This window comes from Mytilus edulis, chromosome 8 (genome assembly GCF_963676685.1).
Source record: "Mytilus edulis chromosome 8, xbMytEdul2.2, whole genome shotgun sequence".
In the NCBI taxonomy this organism is placed as follows: domain Eukaryota; kingdom Metazoa; phylum Mollusca; class Bivalvia; order Mytilida; family Mytilidae; genus Mytilus; species Mytilus edulis.
In genome coordinates this window covers 39,216,932-39,237,633 of record NC_092351.1, presented here as the reverse complement: position 1 = coordinate 39,237,633, position 20,702 = coordinate 39,216,932, and the positions used below count along the sequence as shown (strand labels likewise).

The following is a 20,702-nucleotide window of genomic DNA, read 5'->3' as shown; positions in this document are numbered from 1 at the left end:
ACCAACATATTAAAATTTGGGAAACTTTGGTAGAACAGTTCATGCGTCAATGCACGGACACGACTGGAAAAACCATTTTTCAATCTTTCAAGAACCTTAACTCCTGAACGGTAAAAGTAAAAATCGTCATTATTGAACTTGACCTCCATTTTGTCATCAGTACCAACATATTAAAATTTGGGAAACTTTGGTAGAACAGTTCATGCGTCAATGCACGGACACGACTGGAAAAAACATTTTTCAATCTTTCAAGAACCTTAACTCCTGAACGGTAAAAGTCAAAATCGCCATTATTGAACTTGACCTTCATTTAGTTGTCAGTAACAACATATTAAAATTTTAAAAGCTTTGGTTGAACGGTTCATGAGTTAATGCACAGACAACATTCGATTGCCGCCCGCCCGACTGCCCGCCGTACATCCCCAAATCAATAACCGACATTTTTGTCTCAAAAATCCGGTTAAAAATGCTTATTTGTGCCCCTAATTCCTAAACTGTTGGGACCTCAACTCCCAAACTTCCTTTTGTGTTCATAAACCTTGTGTTTAAATTTCATTGATTTCTATTTACTTATACTAAAGTTATTGTGCGAAAACCAAGAATAATGCTTATTATGGCCCTTTTTTGGCTCCTAATTCCTAAACTGTTGGGACCAACACTCCCAACCTTCCTTTAGTGGTCATAAACCTTGTGTCAAAATTTCATAGACTTCTATTTACTTTAAACGAAAGTAAGTGCGAAAACCAAGAAAATCCTTATTTGGGCCCTTTTTGGCCCCTAATTCCCAAACTGTTGGGACCAAAACTTCCAAAATCAATCACAACCTTCCTTTTATGGCCATAACCCTTGTGTTTAAATTTCATAGATTTCTATTCACTTATACTAAAGTTATAATGCGAAAACCAAGTCTTGGGACGCCGACGCCAATGTGATACCAATATATGACCAAAAAATTTTCAATTTTGTGGTTTTTTGTGGTCATATAAAAACAGCAAAATTTCCTTGAAATTAGCATTTAAGGGGCAGCAACGTTACAACGTGTTCTTTAATCTATCTGAAAATTTCAGGGCAGATAGATCTTGACCTGATAAACAATTTACAGTGAGTTGACTGTTAGTGTTGCTCTCCACCAATTGCAACTCATTCAAAAATTTTGACCAAATTGCAATTTGTTTTATTAACCCAAATTGTTCAACTGGTCAGAATATTGAACAAATTGTTCAGTCAAAATGTGAAAGTGCAAGGTGATAAAATAAAACATACTTACAATCCTATATGACTTTAACTCCACTTTAATGATGTTGTGACAAAATTAGTTTATCAGTTTGTATAGTTATATTATAGCTATTTTCATGCTATAAAATTGTCCAAACTAAGCTTTCATATAGTTTTTCTTTCTAAAAGTATTCTATATTTATAAGAATCAGATATCATTTTAAATAAAACATCATATATTCAGTAAAATATGTGTGAAATAACAATATGCTATTGATAAGTTTTCAGGGGAGATAACCTAAAATATTATTCTTTTGAATAAAGACTTTTTGAAAGAAAAGTTATTATCTCCCCCATGGAAACTTCATACAAACATATATTGCAATTTTACACATATTTTACTGAATATGAAATGTTTTAATTCACATAATGTCTGATTCTTATAAATATAGAATACTTTTAGAAAGAAAAACTATACTAAGCTTTCATATAGTTTTTCTTTCTAAAAGAAAAACTATATGAAAGCTTAGTTTGGACAATTTAATAGCAATTCAAAATAAACAGTTCCCCTTCAGCATGGAAATGAATATAATATAACTATACAAACTGATAAACTAATTTTGTTACATCATTAAAGTGGAGTTAAAGTCTTATAGGATTGTAAGTATGTTTTATTTTATCACCTTGCACTTTCATGACTTGGCTGTAGTTTTCTACAGCAGTTGGTTCAAATTTCTGACCAGTTGAACAATTTGATTTTATAAAACAAATTGCAATTTGGTCAAAATTTGGAATGAATTGCAATTGGTGGAGAGCAACACTAACAGTCAACTCACTGTAACCCCTTGTAAGATTTGCTTTGGTTTCAGAGATATAAGCCAAAATGTATATTTTACCACTACGTCTCTGTTCTTTTTTTAGTCCTGGTGGCCATCTTGGTTTGTTGGCCGGGTCATTGGACACATTTTTTAAACTAGACATCCCAATGACGATTTTGGCCAAGGTTGGTTTAATTTGGCCCAGTAGTTTCAGGAGAAGATTTTTGTAAAAGTTAACGACGACGGACGCAAGTGATGGGAAAAGCTCACTTAGCCAGGCAAGCTAAAAATATGAAAACACCTTTATAGTTGTTTTTTATTCTCTAAAGATGGCTAAAATATCAAGAATCAATACATTCTGTTAAATGGAAGGTACTTCAAGGGTTAAATTATGATTTTGTATCAATTTTCACTGATATTTCTGTCTTTTTTGCAGAGTTATCTCCCTTATCATTTTCTTCAAGGTTAGGGTGAAATTTATGCTAAGTTAGCTGGACTATTATGATGTACTGTTACACCAGTCACATTATGTATGTATGTGCCTATCCCATGTCAAGAGCCTGTAATTCAGTAGTTGTCACTTGTTGCTGTGTTACATATTTTTTGTTTCATCATTTTTTGTGTACATTTATAAGGCCGTTAGTTTGTTTTACATTTGATTTCTGGGCCTTTTAAAGCCGACTATGCAGTATGAATTTTTTTTTTATTGTTGAAGGCTTAAGTGACCTATTGCTGTTAATTTCTGCCAGTTGGTCTCTTGTGGAGTGTTGTCTTATTGGCAATCATACCACATCTGCTGAGCTGGATTTCAATAACATAGTTCCTGTGACAAGTCCACATTTCTCCATAATGGTACAAATTTTTCACACTTCATTCAAATTTGCAAGTCTCTTGTTTGATAAAGGCCTTATCAAACCCACTAAGAACTTCTACCTATTATAGTTTTGAAGACAATAGGCAATAGTTTGTCAAAACAGTCGTTTATAGGCAATCACTCCTAATAAAAGTTAATAAAAGTTTTCAGTAAAATTGCCTTGGTGCCAGGTTTGGTTAAAAAAAAGAATTAAGCAAGTTAAAATATGTTTTATTATAAAATCTATTTAAACATGACATTCATTGACATTTCATGATTAAAACAAAAATGGTGATGAAAAATACAGCACTTTCAGTCATTCCCTTTACATTGCTCCATAGCAAAAAGAAAATATTGTAGCTGTTAGCCTGCAAGTCTGTGAAGCTGATGAAACTTAAAATGTTTTACACAGTTAAATTTTAAATTCATCATGAAAATGTATAAATAATTATAATATCATAAAAACTACTTAAATTTTGTTCTAAAGTAAGATGACAGGATTGTTTCCCCTCAGTTGGGATGAATAAAATAATGATTTTATGTACAATGATAAATATACAATCATCTAAGATGAACAATATATACAAATGATCAACTATACATAACAGAAATTGTACATTTCTTGATCCAGGATACCCCCCAATTGTTCATGATACAGAATCTTTTGTATTTATTCATCATCTTCTTCGTCATCTTCCTCATCTTCTTCATCATCATCATCCTCTTCTTCACTCTCTGGCTTGGCTTTCTTTGCTGGGGGTCCTGCAGGTTTCTTTGCTGGAGATCCACCACCACCTCCCCTGTATTTTGCCATTGCCTGTGGGGAGAAGAATCAGATCAATTAAAGTATCCACATGGAAAAAGATGAGTAACAAGAATTCAGAAGAAATTTTACCACTGAATGTAGTCCTTCACAAGACATGGAAATTACCTTATCATTAAAATGTCATTTATATGTTAAATGGTTGTTCCTATGTTGCTGTTGTAACCAGTTCATTTTTTTTTTTAGAGAGATACAAAAAATGGAAAATTCATCTAGTAGGAGTTAGCATAAATTTCAAATCTTAACTGTAAATTCCTGCATGTATTCATTATTGGAATTTTTGAAAAAAGGTCAAAAATGATATTAATTATTGCAATTCCAGTAAATGCTGTATATAAAAGAGAGGCGAAAGATACCAAAGGTACATTCAAATTCATAAGTCCAAAAATAAACTGACAACGCCTTGGTTAAAAAAGAAAGAGAGACAAATAAGAGTAGACAAAACTTAACGTAGAAAACTAAAGACTGAGCAACAAGAATCCCACCAAAAACAGGGGGTGATTTCAGGTGCTCTGCAAGGGTAAGCAAATCCTGCTCTACATAATGAAATGATGCTTTCAGAATTTAAAATAGGAGTTATTTGTTTTTGCAATACCTTATTCTGTAAATTTTTCACGACAATAAAAACATTCAGAATTTACAGTACATTTCTTACAAGTTGTATGGATAGCGAGTACAAGAAAAGTTATACCCTCAAAATTTCCTACCCATCCCTTCCTCACAAATAACTTTTTCCAGAATAGCCCTCCTTATTGAAGATTGAAATGCATGCACTGCCATAAAATACATTAATGTATTGAAAGAAATTGCAGAGCAGAAAGTAACCAAGCTGGCTTTTAAAAAATAATTTAAAGTTGTATGGCGCTGAACCTACCTGCTCATATCTGATTTTATCTGCAGCTGCCTGTTTTTCATATTTTGATCTATCTGTTTGTTTCTCCCATCGTTTCCCCATCTCCTTGGCTACTAGCGCTACCGACCAATCACCATGATCTTTCCTTACTTTTGGCCTTTCTTCGTTACAGAAGAAAAAGAATGAAGAACTGTAAGAAAATAAATAGTTATTTTATGTATTTACTGCCATTGGATTGATCTTACATCAAGCTAAAGAAAAATTATTTATCTTGGGATTCCTTTCATCTTGTGTCAGCTCAGCCACAAAATCAATAGATTTACCCATGTTCAATGATCTTCATTGCAATAAGCCAAAATATGAAGAACATTTTTGCCCTAGACACCTAGTCACACAAGTGTCTACAAAATCAGACATTACTGACAATTCAAGCTGCTCTAGAAAAACTTATAATCCACAAGACTTCATTTGTGCCAGTATAATGCAGTATTAAGGGAAAGGAGGTTAAAGAGAAATTATATGTTGATATTTATAAGTACCAAAATGAACAACAATGAACAACAAAGCATGACATGAAATTAATATATTGCAATACCCACATTGAATTGTGAAAATGTCTTACTTTAACAATCATTTATGTACTTTAAATGATTACAAATTAAGAATCTAATAATCCTTTTAGTCCCTGGCTCCCACTTTTATCCTGTTGTAAATTTTTTTACCCGGACAAGTAATTCATATATTTAAACGGAAGATGATTCAGAAATTAGCCAATATTGCCACACTACATATGCATTTATCTTACAGGGATCTCTTTGGTGCATTGGGATCTTTATCTCTCTTCTTTCTTCCAACTTTCTCCCCTGGTCCTGGCTCGTAATTTTGCATTTCTCCCTCATATCTAGCTTTGTCTTTCTCTGCCATATCTTCATATTTCTTTTTTTCCTTTGCACTGATTTCCTACAAAACAAAACCAGGATTCTTACGAACAAAATAATATTCATCTATTGTAACAAATGAAATCATTACTTCTATCAAATTGCAAGTCTAAGCAAGTTCAGTTTGAAATCAGAATGTTTTGATTCTGATTTATTGAACCACTAGTAGTGGACTCTGACTGTTAAATCTCTAAAGGTATTGTTTACCCAGTTGTAAATTGTACATGATTACTTGGTAGTACATTTTTAAAACTTTGGCTGATCTCTTTTGCTTAAATAAATGCCTAAAATCTGATCCTGTATCCCGCTTATCATTGAAATAATATTGCTTGTAATTCCATGTGTCCTGCCCGACTTCATTTCCATTTCCATGCACAATAATTTGACTTTCACGAGTCACACTTACAAAAAAATCAGCCAATACCGCGTCAGGCTTAGACCCCAATGAGACCTACTACCCATATCTCCCACAAAATGTTGGTATATTATGGTCAACTGGACATGGTGGCCAACAATCCTACCATGAATGAGAGCTTTCTGTCAAACGGTCTCCCGAGTATTGATGTGCTTGGGACAGACATGAGACCATTACTATATCTTTCGCAGCGCAACAGACAACTAGGTAGAATTATATGATTAAGGGCGAGGATCTAAACCATATTTTTTCAATATATCTTACAATTTATTATAGAATGAGTAGGGCATGACTTAGAGAGAAATAATTAGATGCATTAAAAAAGTCTTGCCATGTCAAATAAGAATATGTGAGGTTTTAAGATGGACATATAAAGATAACAAGTACATAGTATTCTTCCATGGAAATCAACACATTGTCTTGAGGTGGTGCATCCATGCGCCAAATATCAAAAGCCTGTCAAAGAATGGAATGTTCCACACGAAAATGTAAAAATGTAAGGCCTATCGAGGCAAGATAAAAATATGCTTCAAAGTCAATAATGAATTATGGGAAGCACCATGCATGCTAAATATAAAAAAAAAAATATGGACCGCCTGGACAAGGTTTTTAAAGAAAACCCAGAGAAGGAAACACTCCTTAAGTAGAAAGTTGTCCTTGGTCCAAGGGAAGATATAATCAAGAGACAGGCAAACCTTATAGTAAATTTCCCATAAAATAATGCAATCAAAAACCGTACCCTCCATTTTTCAGCACACTTTTTCGAGAATTCAGCAAACACAACTTTTTCTGTTGGATTTTTTTTCTTGTGTTCCTCTCTGAAACTCTGCACAAAGAAGACATATGATGACATACGTCCACGTGGCTTTCCATCTTTCCTTCCCATCTTGATTTAATATTGATTTGAAATATTTCTGAAAATAAAATGATTTGTTTATATATGCAATCTTTTTTCAATCTTTCAAGAACCATAACTCCTGAACGGTAAAAGTCAAAATCGTCGTTATTGAACTTGACCTCCATTTTGTCATCAGTAACCACATATTAAAATATGGGAAGTTTTGGTAGAACAGTTCATGCGTAAATGCACGGACATGACTGGAAAAACCATTTTTCAATCTTTCAAGAACCATAAATCCTGAACGGTAAAAGTCAAATCGCCATTATTGAACTTGACCTTCATTTAGTTGTCAGTAACAACATATTAAAATTTTAAAAGCTTTGGTTAAACGGTTCATGAGTTAATGCACGGACAACATTTGATTGCCGCCCGCCCGCCCATCCCCAAATCAATAACCGACATTTTTGTCACAAAAATCCGGTTAAAAATGCTTATTTGTGCCCCTAATTCCTAAACTGTTGGGACCTCAACTCCCAAACTTCCTTTTGTGTTCATAAACCTTGTGTTTAAATTTCATTGATTTCTATTTACTAATACTAAAGTTATTGTGCGAAAACCAAGAATAATGCTTTTAATGGCCCTTTTTTGGCTCCTAATTCCTTAACTGTTGGGACCAACGCTCCCAACCTTCCTTTAGTGGTCATAAACCTTGTGTCAAAATTTCATAGATTTCTATTTACTTAAACTAAAGTAATAGTGCGATAACCAAGAAAATCCTTATTTGGGCCCCTAATTCCCAAACTGTTGGGACCAAAACTTCCAAAATCAATCACAACCTTCCTTTTATGGTCATAAACCTTGTGTTTAAATTTCATAGATTTCTATTCACTTATACTAAAGTTATAATGCGAAAACCAAAAGTCTTGGGATGCCGACGCCAATGTGATACCAATATATGACCAAAAAATTTTCAATTTTGTGGTTGTTTGTGGTCATATAAAAACAGCAAAATTTCCTTGAAATTAGCATTTAAGGAGCAGCAATGTTACAACGGGTTCTCCAATCTATCTGAAAATTTCAGGGCAGATAGATCTTGACCTGATAAACAATTTAACCCCTTGTAAGATTTGCTTTGGTTTCAGAGATATAAGCCAAAATGTATATTTTACCACTATGTCTCTGTTCTATTTTTAGTCCTGGTGGCCATCTTGGTTTGTTGGCTGGGTCACTGGACACATTTTTTAAACTAGACACCCCAATGATGATTTTGGCCCAGTAGTTTCAGGAGAAGATTTTTGTAAAAGTTAACGACGACGTACGCAAGTGATGGGAAAAGCTTACTTGGTCCTTTGGGCCAGGCGAGCTAAAAATATGAAAACACCTTTATAGTTGTTTTTTATTCTCTAAAGATGGTTAAAATATCAAGAATCAATACATTCTGTTAAATAGAAGGCCCTTCAAGGGTTAAATTATAATTTTGTATTAATTTTCACTGATATTTCTGTCTTTTTTGCAGAGTTATCTCCCTTATCATTTTCTTCAAGGTTAGGGTGAAATTTATGCTAAGTTGGCAGGACTATTATGATGTACTGTTACACCAGTCACATTTTGTTTGTATGTGCCTATCCCATGTCAAGAGCCTGTAATTCAGTAGTTGTCATTTGTTGCTGTGTTACATATTTCTTGTTTCATCATTTTTTGTGTACATTTATAAGGCTGTTAGTTTGTTTTACATTTGATTTCTGGGCCTTTAAAAGCTGACTATGCAGTATGGATTTTTTTTTTTTTTATTGTTGAAGGCTTAACAGTGACCTATTGCTGTTAATTTCTGCCAGTTGGTCTCTTGTGGAGTGTTGTCTTATTGGCAATCATACCACATCTGCTGAGCTGGATTTCAATAACATAGTTCCTGAGACAAGTCCACATTTCTCCATAATGGTACAAATTATTCACACTTCATTCAAATTTGCAAGTCTCTTGTTTGATAAAGGCCCCACTAAGAACTTCTACCTATTATAGTTTTGAAGACAATAGGCAATAGTTTGTTAAAACAGTCGTTTATAGGCAATCACTCCTAATAAAAGTTAATAAACGTTTTCAGTAAAATTGCCTTGGTGCCAGGTTTGGTTAAAAAAAAAGAATTAAGCAAGTTAAAATATGTTTTATTATAAAATCTATTTAAACATGACATTCATTGACATTTCATGATTAAAACAAAAATGGTGATGAAAAATACAGCACTTTCAGTCATTCCCTTTACATTGCTCCATAGCAAAAAGAAAATATTGTAGCTGTTAGCCTGCAAGTCTGTGAAGCTGATGAAACTTAAAATGTTTTACACAGTTAAATTTTAAATTCATCATGAAAATGTATAAATAATTATAATATCATAAAAACTACTTAAATTTTGTTCTAAAGTAAGATGACAGGATTGTTTCCCCTCAGATGGGATGAATAAAATAATGATTTTATGTACAATGATAAATATACAATCATCTAAGATGAACAATATATACAAATGATCAACTATACATAACAGAAATTGTACATTTCTTGATCCAGGATACCCCCCAATTGTTCATGATACAGAATCTTTTGTGTTTATTCATCATCTTCTTCGTCGTCTTCCTCATCTTCTTCATCATCATCATCCTCTTCTTCACTCTCTGGCTTGGCTTTCTTTGCTGGGGGTCCTGCAGGTTTCTTTGCTGGAGATCCACCACCACCTCCCCTGTATTTTGCCATTGCCTGTGGGGAGAAGAATCAGATCAATTAAAGTATCCACATGGAAAAATGATGAGTAACAAGAATTCAGAAGAAATTTTACCACTGAATGTAGTCCTTCACAAGACATGGAAATTACCTTATCATTAAAATGTCATTATGTTAAATGGTTGTTCCTATGTTGCTGTTGTAACAAGTTCATTTTTTTTTAGAGAGATACAAAAAATGGAAAATTCATCTAGTAGGAGTTAGCATTAATTTCAAATCTTAACTGTAATTTCCTGCATGTATTCATTATTGGAATTTTTGAAAAAAGGTCAAAAATGATATTAATTATTGCAATTCCAGTAAATGTTGTATATAAAAGAGAGGCGAAAGATACCAAAGGTGATTTCAAATTCACAAGTCGAAAAATAAACTGACAACGCCTTGGTTAAAAAAGAAAAAGAGACAAATAAGAGTAGACAAAACTTAACATAGAAAACTAAAGACTGAGCAACAAGAATCCCACCAAAAACAGGGGGTGATTTCAGGTGCTCTGCAAGGGTAAGCAAATCCTGCTCTACATAATGAAATGATGCTTTCAGAATTCAAAATAGGAGTTATTTGTTTTTGCAATACCTTATTCTGTAAATTTTTCACGACAATAAAAACATTCAGAATTTACAGTACATTTCTTACAAGTTGTATGGATAGCGATTACAAGAAAAGTTATACCCTCCAAATTTCCTACCCATCCCCTCCTCACAAATAACTTTTTCCAGAATATCCCTCCTTATTGAAAATTGAAATGCATGCACTGCCATAAAATTCATTAATGTATTGAAAGAAATTGCAGAGCAGAAAGTAACCAAGCTGGCTTTTAAAAAATAGTTTAAAGTTGTGTGGCGCTGAACCTACCTGCTCATATCTGATTTTATCTGCAGCTGCCTGTTTTTCATATTTTGATCTATCTGTTTGTTTCTCCCATCGTTTTCCCATCTCCTTGGCTACTAGCGCTACCGACCAATCACCATGATCTTTCCTTACTTTTGGTCTTTCTTCATTACAGAAGAAAAAGAATGCAGAACTGTAAGAAAATAAATAGTTATTTTATGTATTTACTGCCATTGGATTGATCTTACATCAAGCTAAGGAAAAATAATTCTTTTCATCTTGTGTCAGCTTAGCCACAAAATCAATAGATTTACCCATGTTCAATGCAATAAGCCAAAATATGAAGAACATTTTTGACCTAGACACCTAGTCACACAAGTGTCTAAAAAAATCAGACATTACTGACAATTCTAGCTGCTCTAGAAAAACTTACTACACAACAATTATTTATGTACTTTAATGATTACAAATTAAGAATCTAAAAAGTAAAATCACAAAAATACTGAACTTAGAGGAAAATCAATTTGGAAAGTCCATAATCACATGGCAAATTCAAATAACAAAACGCATCAAAAACAAATGGACAAGAACTGTCATATTCCTGACTTGGTACAGGCATTTTCAAATAATCCTTTAAGTCCCTGGCTCCCACTTTTATCCTGTTGTCAATTTTTAACCCGGACAAGTAATTCAAATATTTAAACGGAAGATGATTCAGAAATTAGCCAATATTGCCACACTACATATACATTCATCTTACAGGGATCTCTTTGGTGCATTGGGATCTTTATCTCTCTTCTTTCTTCCGACCTTCTCCCCTGGTCCTGGCTCGTAATTTTGCATTTCTCCCTCATATCTAGCTTTGTCTTTCTCTGCCATATCTTCATATTTCCTCTTTTCCTTTGCACTGATTTCCTACAAAACAAAACCAGAATTCTTACATACAAAAAAATATTCATCTATTGTAACAAATAAAATCATTACTACTATCAAATTGCAAGTCCAAGCTAGTTCACAGTTAGAAATCAGAATGTTTTGATTTTGATTTATTGACACCACTAGTAGTAGACTTGACTGTTAAATCTCTAAAGGTAGTGGACTCTGACTGTTAAATCTCTAAAGGTAGTGGACTCTGACTGTTAAATCTCTAAAGGTATTGTTTACCCAGTTGTAAATTGTACATGATTACTTGGTAGTACATTTTTAAAATTTTGGCTGATCTCTTTTGCTTAAATAAATGCCTAAAATCTGATCCTGTATCCCGCTTATCATTGAAATAATATTGCTTGTAATTCCAGGTGTCCTGCCAGACTTCATTTCCATGCACAATAATTTGACTTTCACGAGTCACACTTACAAAAAAATCAGTCAATACCGCGTCAGGCTTAGACCCCAATGAGACCTACTACCCATATCTCCCACAAAATGTTGGTATATTATGGTCAACTGGATATGGTGGCCAACAATTCTACCATGAATGAGAGCTTTCTGTCAAACGGTCTCTGAGTAATGATGTGCTTGGGACAGACATAAGACCATTACCATATCTTTCGCAGCGCAACAGACAACTAGGTAGAATTATATGATTAAGGGCGAGGATCTAAACCATATTTTTTCAATATATCTTACAATTTATTATAGAATGAGTAGAGCATGACTCAGAGAAATAATTAGATGCATTAAAAAAGTCTTGCCATGTCAAAAAAGAATATGCTAGGTTTTAAGATGGACATATAAAGATAACAAGTACATAGTACCGGTATTCTTCTATGGAAATCAAAACATTGTCTTGAGGTGGTGCATCCATGCGCCAAATATCAAAAGCCTGTCAAAGAATGGAATGTTCCACACGAAAATATAAAAAAGTAAGGCCTATTGACCTCGAGGCAAGATAAAAATATGCTTCAAACTCAATAATGAATTATGGGAAGCACCATTATGATTCATGTCAGCACCATGCATGCTAAATATCAAAAAAAAATATATGGACCGCCTGGACAAGGTTTTTAAAGAAAACCCAGAGAAGGAAACACTCCTTAAGTAGAAAGTTGTCCTTGGTCCAAGGGAAGATATAATCAAGGGACAGGCAAACCTTATAGTAAATTCCCATAAAATAATGCAATCAAAAACCGTACCCTCCATTTTTCAGCACACTTTTTCGTGAATTCAGCAAACACAACTTTTTCTGTTGGATTTTTTTTCTTGTGTTCCTCTCTAAAACACTGCACAAAGAAGGCATATGATGACATACGTCCACGTGGCTTTCCATCTTTCCTTCCCATCTTGATTTAATATTGATTTGAAATATTTCTGAAAATAAAATGATTTGTTTATATATGCAAGAGAAGGCAATTCTAATAGTGTAAAACATTTGAATACTCAAATTTATCATTGTAAGCACTCCCACTATTTTGAATCATTATCTTCAATTTCCTCTGGATATTTTGTTTTTAGAAAAGATCACAACTTTTACACGACATTACATTTCTGACATACAAGACTACATTCAGTTTTTGTCAAAGATTGTTTATGGAAGTATTTCCTAAAGTTAATAAAATATTTTTCTGACAAAACTAAGGACACATAGATGCTGTATTTATACCAAAATCTAAAATAAAAACAACAATGAGGCTGATGGTGCTTGGTTGGCTACCTTTATGTTATGGGTCATGATTTTATTTTTTAAATCATTAAAAAATCATTTCAGTTTAAAAGACACCAAAGACAGAAAATAATTATTTGCAGTTTACAAATATCCAACTTATTCATGTGCATCTTTTAATTCCAAGCCAAAGTTACAAACAATGGTTAAAGTCTATACAATTATTACAATATGACTCTTATTGTAAAAGTTCCCTACTACTTATATACTTGTTTTTCTCTTTCTCTCGTCTCTATTTGAAGTACTGTCCTACTCTATATGTGTGTTCTATTTTGAAATAAGTTTACAACCAATATTTATACTAAACATAGGCAATACTTAATTAATATGACAAGTTTGAAGCAATACTCCAATTAAAATTACATGTCATAACCTTTAGCTGTAGGTGATAGCATTGACATTAATTAATACAAAAGATAATTATTATTACTCATATCATTTCCAATCTTAACATTTTCTTGTTACATTATTATTCATATTTTCAGTATGAATTATGGAGAAGTCTCTCATATCAATTACAGTGACTTAACAAATTAAAATAATAATGCATAAAAATGTCAATTTTTTAATTGGTAAAACAATCCAAATTCTAAATAAAAATAGAACTCTAGATTGGCATGGAGACTTATCCTTTTATAACAAATTTGTTTATATCTAATGAGCAAAAAAAAAGAAAAGAATCATTTGCATCAAAAGTAGACGGTGCACAATGCAATTATGACCAGTAGAAATAATCATGATATTCTTCAAAACAAAAAATAACAATCTATAATACAAATTAAACCTGTGGTTAAAATTTCTATAATTTTCTGATTGTGATTTCTCAAATGCGTGGAAATGAATTTATACTGCTGTGACAAACTTTGCAGAGCCCAGGAATTAAGAATCTATCCTTAAAATAAACCTATTCTAAAAGGTTACCAATTCAACCCTGTACTTAGATCTTTGAATATTGTTTTTATTGTTTTACATAATCCATTGGAAGTTGGCTGTGTACTGCTTGATAATTTAGTCTTAGATGCATGATTTATTTATATTAGTTATTATTGGCTTCAAACTAGCTTTCAGTAGCTGGACATACTCTCAGATCTGTCTTTTTGTTGTCGAGATGTTGTACTTGTTAACGTCCACTCGATATTTTTGGTAGATGTATTTCTATTAGTATTCATTTGAGAAGTTAAAGCTTTTTCAACTGATTTTTAATTGTTTGTTCTTATGTTGTACAGTTTCACATGTGTCTAGGGTTAGAGGAGGGTTGATGCCTACAAATTAGTGCTTCTCTTCCACTATCTTGTACATAAATAAGGCTGTTAATTTTTTCAATTTAGCTAAATAACATCTGTTAGGGCATTTTAACTCCTATAAATTTATGCTGAACACCAAGTGATGACAAAAGATCATGATGGACTTAAGGGTCAGATGAGCTACAAAGAAGAAAATAGTAACATTTCTCATGTTTTATTATAAAATCTATTTAAACATGACATTCATTAACATTTCATAATTAAAATATAATGGTGATGAAAATTATTTAGCACTTTCATAGTGAAAAATGTATTGTAGCTGTTAGCTTGAAAGTCTGAGACAAATGAAACTTTAAATGTACATAGATAAATTTTTGAATTCAACGCTGAAGGCATAAATAATTAAATATAATGAAAGCTTCTAAATTTTTTTGTTAAATGAATTGACAGGATTGTTTCCCCTTGGAGGGGGTGATTAAAATAATGATTTTTATATACAATGATAAATATACAATTATCTAAGATGAACAATATATACAAATGATCAACTATACATAAACAGAAATTGTACATTTCTTGATCCAGGATACCCCCCCCCCCCCATTTGTTCATGATACAGAATCTCCTGTGTTTATTCATCATCGTCTTCATCCTCCTCCTCCTCTTCTTCATCATCGTCATCTTCCTCCTCTTCACTTTCTGGCTTGGCTTTCTTTGCTGGGGGTCCTGCTGGTTTCTTTGCTGGAGATGCACCACCTCCTCTGTATATTATCATTGCCTGTGGAGAGAAGAATTGGTTAATATAAGTAATAATGATCCCCTTCTTCAAGTATTTGGCAAACAGGTAATTCTAAAGTAAAGGATGTAAATATGCATCACTAGATATAAAGAAATGTGAAGAAAATATGTATTCATTGTCATGAAGTTAAAAATGTAAAAGTGTACAATAAGAAGTGGAACCCATTACAGTCAGGCTATCCACCATAACCCTGGTTTTTTTTTTTAAGAAGCTCTGATTTGTACCAGGTAAACAGGAAACTAATGAGCTTGGCTGCGAAAATGCCCCTCGCGATATCATGCTCACATGAAATTTCAAAATATTCAATTTAAACCTCCAGATATGAACTTGACAAAAATTTCATACATGCTCATTATATCTAAAATTATACAAGTATTTGGTAAATGGGTTGATAAGTAGTGATTATGATATGCCAATATGTAGGCAGATTACAAATTTCAGTAAGCTTTAATTTGTAGATCAATAGAAAAATGCTACTGAAATTTCATGGGACAGATGGAAAATTTCATTAACAGAAGAATTTACACTTGTACAATTACCATGGGCCGTATAAGAACAGGCCAGTAGAATCTATATAAAATTTCCCCAAAAAATCAGTTTAGGTCCTCTGGCCACTTAATTTGATTGTAAAGACAAACAAGCCAGTAAAAAAGCTATATGGTTTATAACCTACCTGCTCATATCTGATTTTATCTGCAGCTGCCTGTTTTTCATATTTTGATCTATCTGTTACTTTCTCCCATCGTTTTCCCATCTCCTTGGCAACCTGTGCTACCGACCAATCACCATGATCTTTCCTTACACTTGGTCTTTCTTCGTTGCAGAAGAAAAAGAATGCAGAACTGCAAGAAAATTAGAAGTCATTGTAAGTATTTTTGTTGCAATGAAATGTAATTATACATCAAATACTAGTAATGATCTATTGAACTCCTGATTTTGATTAAAAACAACTTTTTCCTAACAATTTATAAACCTCCCCATTTCATAACTAGATAAATCATAAAGCAACTATAGAATAATTCAAAGGATCAGAAAACTGAAATTAAAGTAGAACAGATGAGTAAAGTACCCAAATACAAGATTTTTTTTCACTGTTCAACAACTGAATAAATAAGCAGTTAAAATAGCAAGGATCATAGAAAAGCAAGATGAAATATTAAGTTCATTCAACATTAAAAATTTCAAGTATCGACAAACAGCACATGTCATCTCTGTGAAAAGGATGGCCAAAAATAGTTATTGTGTACCAACGGATATGATTACAATGAAACCCCTACTCCTGGGTGGGGATATAATAAATATTACAGATATAAGACTTACAGTGATCTCTTTGGTGCATTAGGATCTTTTTCTCTCTTCTTTCTTCCGACCTTCTCCCCTGGTCCTGGTACATAATTCTTCATTTCTGCCTCATATCTAGATTTGTCTTTCTCTGCCATATCTTCAAATCTTTTCTTTTCCTTGCCACTCATTTCCTAAGATAAAAAAAACACCAGAATTAAATAATCTTGCATAAAAAAATTACAATAGAGAAATTATTTATATACAGAAAAAAAAGGAGATTCATTTTATAAAATGAAAAGAAAGAAAGAAAGGTCACATATTATAAATTGAACAAGATTACATAATTGTTGTCAAAATGTTTCAAGTATTTCACTTTTCCAAGTTAATTAAATAGTGCTTTACCTTCCATTTTTCTGCACACTTTTTGGTGAATTCAGCAAACACCACCTTTTCTGTTGGGTGCTTTTTCTTGTGTTCCTCTCTACAAGTCTGCACAAAGAAGGCATATGATGACATACGTCCACGTGGCTTTCCATCTTTTTTCCCCATCTTGATTGAATATTAAATTGAAATATTTCTGAAATAAAATGATTAAACTCTTTACAAGAAAAAAAACCATTTGAATATAAACATTGTAGGCTATTACTTAGCACTCAAGACTTTAGCTGGTACTGGTCTTAACCATTGAGTTTCAGTTTCTACTGGACATTTTGTTTGAAAAAGGAGCAAATTTGTTAGCCATAACTGCAAGATCATTATCAGACACTGAATGAAAAGTTATTATTTTCTAATGTTAAAGAAGTTTTTATGATCAAAATGAATGAATCATAGATGCTGTAGATGTTTTAATGTACATCTGTCTCCCTTTTAAGAAAAAAACTAATGGGCTAAACAAAAAAAATCTATTATTTGCATCAAAAAGTAAACAAAAGTTTATATGGTGCACCATTCAGTTAATATATTGCTTTTGGAAACCTTGAATATAAAGTCAGGTAACTGTCCTGGTTGTTTAATTCATTTGTGCAAGACATTGTTGAATTTAATATGCACCATATCTTATAAAAGCTGTGACTGCTCAGTGAAAATAAAACCAGTTGGGCACGACCCATCAAATGGAGAATATTTATCAAGTAATTTTTGAATGATTCATACTTTAAATTGCACAAACACATTTTATCAGTTCTATGCTGTTGCCCTGATTAGAGCAGTACATTAATTCATTCCATACCATACGAACAAAGCATAGTATAATTGCATGGTGAAGGGGAGATAATTCCTACTCGAATATGATACTGCTTTATAAAGAAAGTTATTTTTAAGCTCAAGTAAACAGCTGGTTAAAAGTTTAGCATTACTTAAATATTTTATCCCATATTTAATAAAGCTAGCAACATACAGCATCTTATATTATAGATTTCATTTCATGTTGATAAAAAAACTAATTTCACATCAAAGGCAAAATCTGGAATTGGTATCAATACATGAAAAATGCAGCAGATTTCCAAATATTTGGTTCTTCACGGAAAAACAATAGGTAAAAATTTCAAGACCCCCTAAAAATATTTTGGTTAATATTTCCACTATCAATTTTTGCTAATTTTTCTATATTATTTGGCCAGTCCATGTCACTTGACAATTGAAATCCCAAGAATGTCAGAATTAATCTCAATGAGTACTGGATAATCACTAATTTATTACAGTCTTAATAACATTATATGGATTGCCCGTGACTCAAATTGACAGCCAGTGGCAAAGTGAAAAACAAAAGTTATGTTCAATAGTTTATTAAAACATGTCCGTTTCACTGCCTTCATTCGGTATGTCGAGAAAAATGATCATGAAATAATGGGTGCTCAAGTATTGCAATTGAATGTGAAAGATCTGGTAACTTATTCTGTGAAAACATCTAAAATCTGTAATAAAACAATTCTTAATATTTGCAAGAGTAAAACCATAATATCTACAACACCTCCCCCTTTTTTTTCTACAAAGAATTCAACCTTTCTTTATTCAATTTATTACAGATCATTTCAGAGCTTTAATGAATTTTATCAACAATAATTGTCTGTGATCTTTGGAAATAATCAAAAGCAATACTTGATTTTTCACAATCTAATATCAATTTCATGTTATTAAATATGCCAATTGTGGCAAAATTTTTGATTAAAATACTACAAAATAATTTTATGAGCCATTTAAAACAGTAATATTCATATAATGAAGAAAATATTTGCCATTTTTTTTATATCGAAATTGATGAGCAATATGGTTTAACAGTGAGCTTTATAAAACTGGATTTTTTCTCATGAAATAATCAGTTTTCAGATTTTTATTTTTTACCGATTTTTATCCTTAAAAATAAAATTCAATAAAATTAGATTAAATACTGACCTTGCATGTGTCTCCTTGATAAGATTTCCTTCACATTCATATCACAATACTTGGTCACAGTTACTTATTTTTTTCGAAATTCACGATCATTTTTCTCGAAATACCGAATGATAGACGAGTTTTGATGGAACGTCATACATGATCATCAACTTCAAATCCATGCGCTGTTCATGTAGAAATGTCCAAGGTAACCGTGTTCATTTTTATTAATAAAGAGTGCCTTTTCAAGTCTTTTGTATTATATCATACATTTAGTCAACCTAAAAAAGGAATTTCTAGGCAGGACTAATCAGGGAGTAAAAAATTGGATGTCTTTCATTGAAAAATGGCAGGATCTACAGTAGAAACACTCTGCCATAAATGATTCATTCAAATGTCCAAATGATTTTTTTAGCTGAATATTGTTGAGATTAAAAGGGCAAAACTTTGTGGAATAAAAGTAACATCTCAGTGAATTAGAATACTATTTATCTTAAGGAAAATGAATATGCTACATTTCAATCATAAAAAGTTTTCGAGAAAAATATACCCTGTTCAATGATGAAAGTCAGTGGAATTATATATCTCAAGATGATTTACAAACCGCACTTCTTGTTTGGAACTTAAGTTATTACGTTGAAGGATCATGCAATTTAAAACATTGAATGAATTTTTAAAAAATACATCACAATTTAGTCAGTATTTTTGCATTGAAACTTCAGCTGTTGTTGTCCTTTTCATAAAAATTCACACTAACAACAAGTCTGATTTTAAAATCAATAAAAAGAAATAATATCAGGGGAGAATTATTAGTATCAAATTCCATTTTTGCCACTAAAGCATATAATCTGCTTGAATATGGAATAAAAAATCACCCACAGATGTTCCTATGCATTCTCTATGAAAATATTTCAAAATTCATAATTTATGTTTTTAAACCTGTTTCCATCTGTTTTGGAACAAAGAAAAGATTGAAATACAAACAAAGATTGATTTTAAACTTTCACTGTTAATATTAATTTAGTAAATATTTTTTTTTAAACATTATAAATTTTTCCCCATGCTATCCTATGCAAGATATTTTCCCTATGTTGTTCAATGTAAAAATCAGACATGGCGCATATTTCTGCCGCCGACAAACTACGACCTCAAAAAGCACCTTCTCAAAGTCAAATTCCAATACTATGAATGAAAGTCCAGTTAAATTTAACCCTTCTTCGATGTTATTTCGCTAAATATCAATTACAATCGTTTCCAAGAAAGTTTAAGGTTTCCGTTTTCATTGCCCATAGAATCCTATGGTTATATAGTAACTCTATGTACAATGCAAATGCCTTGGTTTATCGTTGATGGCTGTGTACGGCTTTCTTCACAAAGGAACGACAAAATGAATCGTCGATTTCGACAACTTTTCAGTAACGCTGGTTGTTCAAATTTTACAGAAATGTAGCAAATGCCAATATTATAAAACGTCTTTACTTATTTTGACATGTTACCTTACCAGAAAAAAAATATCAGGGCGAGTAATCCAAATACTACAGCAATGGCATCCACAAGCATAAAGTAATGGCGGTTGCTTACAGTGTTAATCCTGCAAAATCAACACTTTTCAGAGGCAAAATGCATCCTCCACCGATAACGCAAGTTATACCAAATTAATGAAAATGAAAGATAAATCCTTTTACTTTTGCATAATAATTATTAAAATATTTTTTTCACATTTGAAATAATTTAAAATTGATCAGACTTACCTATACCCAAGCTGGAAATGCCGCAATGATAACCCACGCTACAGTATGCAGGCTACATAGACAAAGCTATGGGGCGAATCGTGAACGTTGATTGGATGATTTGTCGATTGAATGGATTTATTGACCAATCAATGATTTAGCAGGTGCGTGACGTTTATGTAAATTGATAAGTCAAAGGAGATTTTGACATGTGACTTACGTTTGAAAATCACATTGGTTGTAAACAAATAGAGATC

General features: G+C 32.3%; 2 protein-coding genes across 6 annotated transcripts; both read right to left on the bottom strand.

Moving 5' to 3' along the window:
• Positions 1–3,101: 3,101 nt before the first annotated feature.
• On the bottom strand, positions 3,102–6,851 carry LOC139485522 (high mobility group protein B2-like). The gene is made up of 4 exons (XM_071270064.1): positions 6,655–6,851; positions 5,368–5,522; positions 4,584–4,752; positions 3,102–3,703 (listed from the first exon to the last, which is right to left on the bottom strand). The coding sequence occupies exons 1-4, from the start codon at positions 6,799–6,801 to the stop codon at positions 3,557–3,559; spliced, it is 618 nt and encodes a 205-aa protein (XP_071126165.1). The 5' UTR covers positions 6,802–6,851; the 3' UTR covers positions 3,102–3,556.
• A 2,051-nt stretch (positions 6,852–8,902) lies between these two features.
• Positions 8,903–20,604, bottom strand: LOC139485521 (high mobility group protein B2-like). Of its 5 annotated transcripts, none has more exons than XM_071270059.1 (5): positions 20,467–20,604; positions 12,492–12,666; positions 11,117–11,271; positions 10,381–10,549; positions 8,903–9,504 (listed from the first exon to the last, which is right to left on the bottom strand). In XM_071270059.1, the coding sequence occupies exons 2-5, from the start codon at positions 12,636–12,638 to the stop codon at positions 9,358–9,360; spliced, it is 618 nt and encodes a 205-aa protein (XP_071126160.1). In that variant the 5' UTR covers positions 12,639–12,666; positions 20,467–20,604; the 3' UTR covers positions 8,903–9,357. The 5 variants fall into 5 exon arrangements, with proteins under 5 accessions (XP_071126160.1, XP_071126161.1, XP_071126162.1 ...); XM_071270060.1 differs by lacking the exon at positions 20,467–20,604 and adding an exon at positions 20,217–20,327; XM_071270061.1 differs by lacking the exon at positions 20,467–20,604 and adding an exon at positions 19,962–20,061.
• Positions 20,605–20,702: the final 98 nt, after the last annotated feature.